The 12310-nt window shown below is 46.6% G+C and overlaps 1 protein-coding gene across 1 annotated transcript in view; it reads left to right on the top strand.

The window, feature by feature from the left end:
- Window positions 1-12310, top strand: part of LOC135889362 (zinc finger protein 208-like) — a 510343-nt gene that overhangs the window by 217010 nt on the left and 281023 nt on the right. The window contains exon 5 of the mRNA XM_065417226.1: window positions 6038-6393. Coding sequence (XP_065273298.1) covers window positions 6038-6393 — 356 coding nt within the window. The remainder of the gene's footprint in view (window positions 1-6037; window positions 6394-12310) is intronic.

Genomic DNA, 12310 nt, shown 5'->3' with positions numbered 1-12310 from the left:
AGGTCAGATATTTTGAACACTCATATTTGGAAGCAAACGAGTGACTGCAACCAGGGATAGCACCCCACAGGATTCTGCAAGAGGGGAGGGGGCATTAGCAACTCAGTTGCTATGCAGCAGCTAAGCAGTTAGACCGCATTGATCAATAGGAGTTATTAAGAAATAAGTGATGCAAATCATGAATATTAATACTTGATACTTAATTCTGGACACCCACAAAGGCCACATAAAGCAATTATGGACCTTGTTATAACCAGGGTAAAGGATCGAATATGGTATAAAGCCATACACTTACCACAAGGAAGGGTATAAAATGCCATACCCAGTTCCCATTTTTCTCAGTTCGTTGGGTCCCTGAGACAGTGTAAATGGAATCAGGACCTCCCTTCTGGTGGGCTCCACCTCTGTTGCTAATAGACTCTTTATTTGCAAGAGTGTGAGTACTGTATGTACAATGAAATATAAGAATAAGGTCAATACAGATGCTCCCCGAGTTACATAGACCCAACGTACGCAAATCCGAGCTTACGGAAAAAGTTCCATAACCTAGAAATAGGAGTTATTTATTTATTTATTTTGCATAATGGTCCGAGATACATTTCCGACTTACGTAAAATTCAAATTATGCGAGGCGTTCCAGAATGGAATGCTTGCGTAAGTCGGGGAGCGTATGTATGTTGAGCCTGTCTTGTGATTTCAGTGATAGTTGTCTATATGACAAAGTTTCTGTGTGTGTGTGTGACGGGGTTGGGACTCACCACCTGGCGCCTCCTACTGGTTGTTTCTGGAATTAGCTCAGTCCAGTGGAGCGCCCCCTCCTGGTGGTGTCCCGACCGTCGTCTCGCCCTCAGTTGGCGTGTCTGAGCCCACGTCGCTCACCAACTCGCGGCGTCCTCTTCAGGACCACTGCCCTCCGGCAGTGCCCCTCAATCCTTCCACACCCCCTTCTGGGGGGGGGGGGGGGGTGTCAATCGGCAGTCTCTATGTTCCCACCACCGTTGGCTGGGTGTATTGCAAGAGGGGTAGGGGGGGACCCAGGCCTGCCCTCTACTCTGGGTCCCGACCCAGGGACCCTCTGGCGGCAGCCTCGCTGTCCTCCTTCTCTCCCCTCATCTGTACGCTTCCCTGGGCCGCTTCCCCTACGGCCCCTTGCACTTGCTAGGCCCTTCCACTCAGGGCCTGCAGCCTGGCAGGCCTTAGTCTAGAGCTCCCCTCTGCTCCCTGAGCCTGTCCAGCACTGCGCTGTCCTTAGTGCTAGTCTCCCAGCTTGGAGATAGACCTTCCCCTCTCAAAGGCCTGGGACAGACTGACTGCTCTCTCCCTGTGCAGCCTTTTATAGGGCTGAGCCTGACCCTGATTGGCTGTCTCCAACCTGGGCCCGGATTGGCTCCCAGTAAGCCCTTTTCTCATTGGCTGTGTGTCTGCGCAGGCCCACTGGCCTGCCGCAGCCCATAATCTCAGGGAGTGGGGCAGCTGCCCCACTACAGTGTGTTTCACCAAACTCCATCTTCTCAATTAACTTGACAGAGCAGCCTAGGAAAAGAACCTGTTATCTGTGACAATTGCACACTGCACCCCAATACATTAAGTGTAATATGATGTTTCCTCATCACCGGACCTAGCCTCCATCACTTTTCCTAGTCTAAACAAACCTGGAGCATCACATTTATACTTCTCCTCCCTCTGCAAAGAAATTTTTAGAGTCATCAGCTTCTCCCTTTGGAAACAGATTGCCTCATTCTTCTTCGAGTGATTGCACTTGTCAATTGGACTTCAAGTGGTGCTATAATTTATCAGGCAGATGAGAGCTGGGGGGGGAGGAATTACCCAGTGATAAAAGATTATTTAATTGTAGCCGAGATGATATAACTGGTTGTCAAAAAACAACAACAAGCTATAACAGAGGTTTTATTTAAATCGGAACAAACAGAACCAGATTCCACCAGCCTATAATACTGTTAAATGGAAGAAGAAAGTAAATCATAAAAAAATAAGTTTGAACTAGGGCTGTCAATTAATTGCAGTTAACTCACGCGATTAACTCAAAAATTAACTGTGATTTTAAAAGTTTATCGTGATTAATCGCACTATTAATAGGGGGGGAGGGATAGCTAAGTGGTTTGAGCATTGGCCTGCTAAACCCAGGGTTGAGAGTTCAATCCTTGAGGGGGCCATTTAGGGATCTGGGGTAAAAATTAATCATGATTTTAAAAGTTTATCACAATTAATCACACTATTAAACAATAGAATATCAATTGAAATTTATTAAATATTTTTGGATGTTTTTCTACATTTTCAAATATATTGATTTCTATTACAACACAGAATATTAGTTTTTATTACAAATATTTGCACTGTAAAAATGATAAACAAAAGAAATAGTATTTTTCAATTCATCTCATACAAGTACTGTAGTGCAATCTCTATTGTGAAAGTGTAACTTACAAATGTAGATTTTTTTTGTTACATAACTGCACTCAAAAACAAAACAATATAAAACTTTAGAGCCTACAAATCCACTCAGTCCTACTTCTTGTTCAGCCAATTGCTAAGACAAACAAGTTTGTTTACATTGACGGGAGATACTGCTGCCTGCTTATTTACAATGTCACCTGAACATTTACAATGTTTTTAAGGCCCGGCTTGACAAAGCCCTGGCTGGGATGATTTAGTTGGGGTTGGTCCTGCTTTGAGCAGGGGGTTGGACTAGATGACCTCCTGAGGTCTCTTCCAACCTTAATCTTCTATGATTCTATGAAAGTGAGAACAGGCATTCACATGACACTTTTGTAGCCAGCATTGCAAGGTATTTACGTGCCAGATATGCTAAACATTCGTATGCCCCTTCATGCTTCAGCCACAATTCCGGAGGACATGCTTCCATGCTGGTGATGTTCGTTAAAAAAAATAGTGTGTTAATTAAATTTGTGACTGAACTCCTTGGGGGAGAATTGTATGTCTCCTGTTCTATTTTACCTGCATTCTGCCATATATTTCATGTCATAGCAGTGTCAGATGATGACCCAGCACATGTTTGATTTACAAACACTGTCACTGCAGATTTGACAAAATGCAAATAAGGTACCAATGTGAGATTTCTAAAGATAGCTACAGCACTCGACCCAAGGTTTAAGAATCCGAAGTGCCTTCCAAAATCTGAGAGGGACGAGGTGTGGAGCATGCTTTCAGTCGTCTTAAAAGAGCAACATTTTGATGTGGAAAATACAGAACCCAAACAACCAAAAAAGAAAATCCATCCTCCTGCTGGTGGCATCTGACTCAGATGATGAAAATGAACATGTATCGGTACACTCTGCTTTGGATCGTTATCGAGCAGAACCCATCAGCAGCATGGACAGATGTCCTCTGGAATGATGGTTGAAGCATGAAGGGACATATGAATCTTTAGCTCATCTGGCATGTAAATATTTTGCGACACTGGTTATAAGAGAGCCATGCGAATGCCTGTTCTCACTTTCAGGTAACGTTGTAAACAAGAAGCGGGCAGCATTGTCTCCTGCAAACGTAACCAAACTTGTTTGTCTGAACGATTAGCTGAAGTAGGACCGAGTGGACTTGTAGGCTCTAAAGTTTTACATTGTTTTATTTTTGAATGCAGTTATTTTTTTGTACATAATTCTACATTTGTAAGTTCAACTTTCATGATCAAGAGATTGCACTATAGTACTTATATTAGGTGAACTGAAATATACTATTTCTTTTGATTTTTACAGTGCAAATATTTGTAATAAAAATAAATATAAAGTGAGCACTGTACACTTTGTATTCTGTGTTGTAATTGAAATCAATATACTTGAAAATGTAAAAAACATCCAAAAGTATTTAAATAAATGGTATTCTATTATTTGAACAGAACAAAGTAAGTCACCAAGCAAAATAAAGCAAAAACACACAAATCTAAGCCTAATACAGGGGTGGCCAACCTGTGGCTCCGGAGCCGCATGCAGCTCTTCAGAAGTTAATATGCGGCTCCTTGCATAGGTGCTGACTCCAGGACTGGAGCTACAGGTGCCAACTTTCCACTGCTCAACCCCAGGCCCTGCCCCCACTCCACCCCTTACCCCAAAGCCCCCGCCCATTCCTCCTCCTCCCATGAGCCTGCTGCACCCCTGCTCCTCCCCCCTCCATCCCAGAGCTTCCTGTACACTGTGAAACAGCTGACCACGGTGGGCAGGAGGCACGAGGAGGGAGGGGGAGGTGCTGGGGTGGCGGGGGGACTGATGGGGGCTGCTGACGTATTACTGTGGCTCTTTAGGAATGTACATTGGTAAATTCTGGCTCCTTCTCAGGCTCAGGTTGGCCACCCCGGCCAATACATTAAGAAACTGATTATAGGTAAAATCTCACCCTCAGAGATGTTCCAATAAGCTTCTTTCACAGACTAGACTCCTTCCTAGTCTGGGCCCAATCCTTTCCCCTGGTACAGTCTTTGTTAGATCCAGCAGATATCTCAGGTGGTACCCAGTGGCTTTCTCATGACTGGCAGCCCCCCCTCCACCCTTTATAGCTTTGGCACAAGGCGGGAATCTTTTGTCTCTCTGGATCCCCACCCCTCCTTCTAAATGGAAAAGTACCAGATTCAGATGGATTCCAGTATCAGGTGACATGATCACATGTCCTGTGAGACCCCAGCCTCCATTCTTCCTGGGCTGGCCCAAACATACACAGGAAGGTTTGCAAGTAAACAGAGCCATTAACAGTTCATTGATTCTGAAGCATGCTTAATGGCTTCTACTTGATATTCAATAGGAGGGTGGTCAAGCACTGGAAAGGGTTACCTAGGGAGGTGGTGGAATCTCCTTCCTTAGACATTTTTAAGGTCAGGCTTGACAAAGCCCTGGCTGGGATGATTTAGTTGAGGATTGGTCCTGCTTTGAGCAGGGGGTTGGACTCGATGACCTCCTGAGGTCCCTTCCAACCCTGAGATTCTATGATTCTATGTTTACATCAGTAATACAAGTTTATATCTTATTCTCCTAACTCCAGATGTAGAAATAATACATGCAAACAAATAGGATGAACACACTCAGTAGATTATAAGCTTTGTAATGATACCTTACAAGATACCTGAGGAGTGTCTGGCTGTGTGTGTTCCCAGCGGAGATGGGGATAGTTAAATCCCTCATAAGCAGAGTGCCCTGCACCTTGGAAGCTTCCCCAAGCATTTTACTGCTTTACAGTGGGCTGGGTTAAAACCAATAGACTCTTCTTTGTGAGAAATGTGCCATGAACTCCCCTGATCTCCTTTGTTTTCTATCCCCTGAGCAGGGTTTCCTGTTCCCAAACCTGATGTGATCTCCCAACCAGAACGAGGGGAGGAGCCGTGGGTCCTGGATCTCCAGGGCTCTGAGGAAGGAGAGATCCTGAGAGCTGCCTGCGCAGGTGAGGGATCATTAAACCAATTCAAAAACTCTCCGTGCCTGAAGGAAGGAGCTGGGACTCCCTGAAAAGGCCTTGGGAGCTCTCGGAGTTCAGGAGTATCCCCAGGAGACCTTGTACCCTATGGGCAGCTATCGCTCATGGCTTCCTACCCATCCTCACTGACACCTGGCAGCAGCTCCCTACCTGATGGGATGTGGAGGCAGAATTGTTCCCCTCCTCTCTCCCCTAAGGAGAAGAGTTTTGGAGAATTCAGCTACTAGATTTTTTCTGTCTCTCCAGCTCTAATTTTGGTTTGTTTCCTTGTTTTCTGCCCCTGTTTCTAAGGTTTCTCTCTCTGTCCTAGCAGGTGCTGGGATGGTGAGTGAGAATGAGGAGCTGAATCCTCAGCAGGAAGATGCTGAGCAAGTGGAAGCACATGGGGAATTATCGCAAGGATCCCAAGGGAATGTGTCCAGGTGTTGTGTGCAGGGAAAAACCTGTGAGAGTCAGCACAGGCCAGAGAGGCAGCAGGGAAACCAGCCCAGGGAGAAAGTGGGCAAATCCATTAATTGTCAGGGGACTCACCAGAACTCCAAGGAAATCACAGCCCAGCAGAGAATACCTACAGAAGAGAGGAAAAAACACCTTAATATACATCAGAGAATCCACACAGGAGAGCGCCCCTATGAATGCTGTGAGTGCGGGCAAACGTTCCCTCAGAGCTCAGCCCTTCTTAAACATCAGAGAATCCATACAAGAGACAGACCCTATAAGTGCTGTGAGTGTGGCAAAAGTTTCACTCGGAGCTCTACCCTTACTAGACATCAGAGGATTCACACAGGAGAGAGACCGTATAAATGCTGTGAGTGCGGGAAAAGCTTCGCTTTCAAATCAGACATTAATATACATCAGAGGATTCACGTGGGAGAACGCCCCTGCAAATGCTGCGAATGCAGGAACGAGTTCAGTCAGAAATCACACCTTATCACACATCAAACAGGCCACAAAGGAGTGCTGTGAGTGCGGGAAAAAGTTCACTCAGAGCTCAAGTCTCATCAGTCATCAGAGGATCCACCCACGAGAGCAGCCCATGAATGCGGGAAAAGTTTCATCCGGAGCTCACACCTTAATAGACATCAGCGATGTCACAGGATAGAGACACACCATAAACACTTTGTGCAGGGCAGAGAAAAGATTGTTTTAAAGGCATTTGCTAATTCCCACACAGGGACTTTTTAGGGCTGTTTTCACCATTTGCATCACCCTGTTCTCTCAGCTCACCCAGGTGAGTTGCCTGCTTTTCGTTTGCAGGTCGCCCTTCTCTGGGGTGAATCCCATGGTCCTTTCTACCAACTCCCTTCTCCTGCGAGTCATCATGGGAGTGTGTCTCTCTCCTGCCAGGAGTGTCCATCAGCCCCACGGGTGGGAAATAGGGGTGACCTCAAGTAGCTAAACTGAGCAAAAATGAACCTGGGCTTTGCCCCCTCTAGGATTTTCCATGAAGTCGGCTTGCTGGAGGTAGCTACCCTAATGTAAACACCCCGCTAGATGTGCCGTGCTGACATAGCTCAGGCACAGGGGTTGGGGTTAGCTAGCACCTTCCCCTTTGACCTGTGTTAATCAACACCCATTTTCATACTCAAGACAAGCCCTGAGCACTAGCAGAGCGATTGTTAGAGTCACCAAGTTCCCCCTTTGGCGACAGATTGTTTTATCCCCAGTTGTTCTCACGCTGGTCCAGGTTGTGCTGGGCAGCAGGTATTTTTCTTTTTACCACTTTCCTTATTGAAAATCTATTTCAATATAACAAAGAGGAGGCGCAGGAGTGGGACAAATGTATCATTTCAGCCTCTGCGACACCGGAAGGAAATGGGGTGAGTCGGCGGGATTCCCTCCTTCCCCATCGCCATCACTAGGCCCGCTCACTCCAGCAGCGCTGGCGTCTGTCTGAGCCACAATGGAGTTTATCCACCTCTGTTTTACCCCTCCACCTCCCAAAGAGTCTCTGCACTTCATAGCAAATTGATCCTAAATCCGTTAGGACTGAGATGAAAGTGTCCCAGACCTGGATGGGAAATTTCAGTGGATCCCAAACACAGTGTGATCATTCCGAGATTAAATCCCACTTTCCGTCTATTGACAAAGTCACTTCTGGTCTTTTTCCTGCTGAGCTGAGATTGTTTGCAGATGAGAAGGTCGGCAGTTTTTCCCTATTACTATGAAGCTTTTTTTTTTTTTTGTAAATAACACGATTCCATAATAATGAAGTGCTGTGGAGTGAAGCAGGTTTGAATGGATCAGAGGAGAAGGCGACAGGGGAATCTGCTGTCCTGATTTTTGAGTCATCAGATGTAACCTGTTCTGGAATTTCATTTTATATGAAAGAGAAAGTGACTTATACCGCTTTGTTGCGGGTTTTTCTCTCTCTCCTGAAGGCCATTTGGTCACATAATTGAATATTAGTTTTGTTCTCCAGGATGTAGCTCAGATTTATCGGGGACTTTGGGAGAAATGACTGTTTCCTAAAATAATGCTTTCTCATTTTATTTTTGTCTTTCCCGCACCGCTGCATGATGACATGGAAGAAGCTCGAGTGCAGTTCGAGCCATCGGGCGTGCTACCAAGAAAACAGTAGTGGGTTTAGGTCTCCACTCTAAAATGGTGAACAACAGCACACCCCAAATTGTGCAACTAACTGAAGTAACTGGGTGCGTGTGGCCTCTGATTTGGGAAACGCTGTCCCTGTCTGTGTTGATGTGGAGAAATCAGAAGTGGCATTTTTGATGAACTTGCCCTTGGTAGATGCTGCAAATGTGCATTGAAATGAAATCAGTGTTGTATGTGGGAGAGCTGCAGAATATCTATTCTTAATAAATTCCCCTCCTTTGGTGACTTACAGGGATTCTGATGCAGGAGTGTTTCTAGTCCCTAATTTTGACCTGTGCCACCAGATTAAAGAAATAAATTGGGCGTGTTTGGGGAAGTCATTCCTCACTAACACTGCTCAGAATTTGGTTGGTTTTGTAAAGGATTCTATTCCAGAGGAGTGTAAATGTACCCTGACAAAGGCCAAGGATTTGGCAAGAACTGATTTTCGCCCCAGAGAAGGAAGCTGTGTGGAACTATCGTCCAGATAAAACTGTTTGATTGTTTTTAACACCACTCCCTAATTCAGTGTCACTGATTAGAGTCCCAAAGTCTGCCCTGGCTCGAGTGGAAGGTCCTTCACTATTTGGATCCAAGGTTCCATGAGGCAAAGTGGGAAATAGTTGATGCCTTCAGAGGAGATTCCTGCCCGAGCCTGATTGAGCACCAAGGACTTCCATGCTGTTTGATTCCCTCATCCATTACTGTCATTCTATGTGTCAGGTTCCAATTTCAGACTGCTGGATAGACAAATGTTGAATCCTGATTCTATGCTGTTGTCACTTAGTTTTGCTCTTGTGTCTGATTCAGTTGTACCACGTTGCATGCACCTCCTGATACTTTGAAAGATTGGAAGGTGTGAATATAGAGCTGAGGTCCTTTTTCTCCTGATGCAAACCTTCCCACGTAGCGTGAGATCCCTTCCACCAACACTTACATCAGAAGGACCAGAGATAAATGAACTCACAGATGTGAAAAGCTACTATGCTGGTGTAGACCACATTTACACAGTGCTCACTTGGTGGAAATGGGGCTTAAAATGAAACAAACCTGTATGATAAGATTTCATAATCTTTGACTATGTTCTTTTTACCAGTGAAAATGATGTTAATTATTGGTTAAAGCCTGTGATAATCTGAATTATACTGGAACACTGTGACTTACATTGGTATGTTTTTTGTTAGCACCACTTCCTATATTACTAACCTTAAAAAGTGTATTTGATGTAAAACACCCTTTGGACTAAGGTGCTCTGAAGTACAATATCCCTCCAAGGCTGAGGTGTGAGAGAAATATTGTATAGGAGAACACAGACCCAGACTTCAGTTATTTCTGTTTCAACTGGAATTTGTTTTGACAAGCTCTAAAGTAAAATTACTTAAGGAGACAAGTTGTGTAACCTTTTACCCAATTAGACTGTATGGGTCACTGAGTTCCCCTCTTTTCTGCAAAGCGAAGATATATAACGTCTGTCAGGAGATGTCCACAGTTCTTTTTATGAATGGTAATGGATGCATGCGGCAAGAGGTAGTTTGTTTGTTGGGGAGGAGGGAGTTGACTACCCGTTATTTTTATGGGAGCTGAGACCCCTTTTCTTTTTTTTAGGAAGCCCATTGTCACAGTTCAGCCTTTTAACCCCAAGCCAGGCTATGGAAACCTCCCCAAAACTGTCCTTAGATTTCATTCATTTTTGATATCTTTGGGATTCAGCCCTCCACAGTGCATGTGGTTCACAGCAACCAATATTTTAACAAAACTTGTGTGTTTAATGGGACTTTTCCAAACTGACGATAGCCCGAAGTCACCTCACTTGAAATGGATCAGGCCACATTGTCTGTACCCAATGTGTAATTCACACCTGATTTGCCTGGAAACTTCAGGGGAGTGACCGCAATATGGGGTGATCTGGAATCGTCAACCATGAAGACCAAGGTAAAGGTGGAAGCCCTTTTGCCCCAGCAACCTGTCTAAGAAAAATGGACATTCCAGGACTCCCAGACTGATCCCCTCTGGGGAAGGAAGTTGTAACATCAACACCAGGCTGTGCCAGCCTTGACCTGTCTCCTCGTACCTGAGAGAGCTTGGGAATGTGGAGTATGGAGCTGGCAACCCCATCGCCTGGCTCCTTGACTGCAGCTCTAGCTCCTACTCCACAGGAGTCCAAAGAGCTGCAGCGGTGGATTCATTTGTCAGTTTCAATATCTGATTGTTACTTGTTCTGGTTTTTATCAACTGGGAGTCATCCCAGCCTTCCTGTTCTACTCCAGTGGTACAGTGGGGCTCAGTGCGTGCACATGTGTGTATGAAACCTGTCACATCCATGCAAGAAAGGAGCTAAAAAGAATAATTCCCAAACCTAAATAACCCTAAAATGCTGCCCTACAAAGTGATTGAACATGTGCTCCTCGTTCTCTGAAAGTGTTCAAAGAACCTGAACTGTTGGATACATACCGTTAACATTCTGTGTATTAAGGTCTGTGTCTGTATTAAAGTTTTTATCTGTGGAAGCCACCGGCAGAAGGTTAGCCACATACTGGTGAGATCTAAGGTGGAAGCTCTGAAGTTGTGGCTTAAATGTGAACAATAATTTGGTGTTAGAATTGAAATATTCAAGCATCTGAGTGTGGATCACATGGCCTGGATGAAGTTCTGTGACTGGGATTAATAACTAAATGGACAGCTGCCTCCTCGGTTCCTGTTTCAGGATTTAACAAGGGTTCATTTTCTGCTGTATTGTTGTGATAATCTGGCTAAAGTGATGACTTGATTCCAAAGCAAGATCGTTGTTTACTGACTGATTTTCTGATCTGACCTGAATGTGATCACTGTATTGTGTACGCGAGAGCTAGCTGGGTGGCGTTACAAATAGATTAGGTTTAGTGAGGTGTGTTCTTCATTTTATTTGTTTCTTCATTTTAATGAAATGAATAAAAGGGATATTGAGTCATGTCTTTCAATAAGCTACATGGGCGAGAATCGTGGAGTATCTGGGTGGAGATCAGCTGGTGTAACTCGGAGCCTTATCAGCTCCCTCTACATTAACCCTTTGGTTCTCATATGGGAGCAGCTGGGGGAGGGGGCACCCATCTCAGCTCTGGCTACATCCTAGGGGGCTCAGAGCATCACAAAGGAAAATGAGCTCCCCTGTGCAGGCTTTCAGGAGCATGGAGTGGGGGTAGGGGAGGTGGGCCAGGGCAGTGCGTCTCCCTGATGAGAGATTGATGGAAGGGTGGGGTATCTCTAAATATGTAGTGGTGGTGGATTTCTCTGCTGTCACTATCATAGCCAGACCCTGCCGCCACACCGGTCTGACTTGCCCTGGGCTTGTGTCTGATCAGGCCGAGGTGAGGTTGGGGGTCTGGTTTGAAAGGTTATAAATGGAGGTGAAAGGGGCCAAGCAAGCCAGAAATGTACTGGGATGGTTCCGGCTTTCTTGGCCCCTGTCCCCAGCATCCGGCCTGGTTGGGGAGCGGAGGGGGCGGACTGCCACTGCCTCCTCCCATCTGGGCTCTCTCGCAAGCAGCTTCTGCTGTGCGACCCGGAGTTAGGGTTGCCAGGCGTTCGGTTTTTCACTGGAACGCTTGGTCAAAAAGGAACCCTGGTGGCTCCGGTCAGCACCGCTGACTGAGCTGTTAAAAGTCCGGTCAACGGTGCAGCCGGGCTAAAGCAGGCTCCCTGCCTGCCCTGGCTCTGCACGGATCCCGGTAGCGGCCAGCATGTTCCACCTGGCCGTGCCTCTGCCTAGGGGCCGGACATGCCGGCTACTTCTGGGAGCTGCGCTGCCACCCAGGAGCTGCCTGAGGTAAGCGCCGACCGGCTGCAGCCAAACCCTGAACTTCCTGTCACAGATCGAAACCCCCTCCCACACCCAAACTCCCTCCCAGAGCCTGCACCCCAACACCCTGCCCCTTCCCTGAGTCCCCTCCCAGAGCCCACACCTCATCCCACACCCCAACCCCCTACCCCAGGCCTGAGCCCCCTCCCACACCCCAATCCCCTACCCCAACCCGGAGCCACCTTCCACAGCCCCTCCCGCATTCCGAATCCCTCGGCTCCAGCCCAGAGTCCCCTCCTGTACCCCAAACACCTCATCCCTGGCCCCACCCCAGAGCCCTCACTCCCAGCTGGAGTCCTCACCCCCTCCTGCACCCCAACATCCGGCTCCAGCCCAGAGCCCCCTCCCACACCCACAACCCCTCATTTCTGGCCACATCCCGGAGCCCGTACCCCCAGCCCAGTGAAAGTGAGTTAGGGTGGGGGAGAGCGAGTGACTGAAGGAGGG

The sequence above is a fragment of the Emys orbicularis genome, chromosome 15, assembly GCF_028017835.1.
Source record: "Emys orbicularis isolate rEmyOrb1 chromosome 15, rEmyOrb1.hap1, whole genome shotgun sequence".
Classification (NCBI taxonomy): domain Eukaryota; kingdom Metazoa; phylum Chordata; order Testudines; family Emydidae; genus Emys; species Emys orbicularis.
This window is presented reverse-complemented; position numbering and strand designations above follow the sequence as displayed.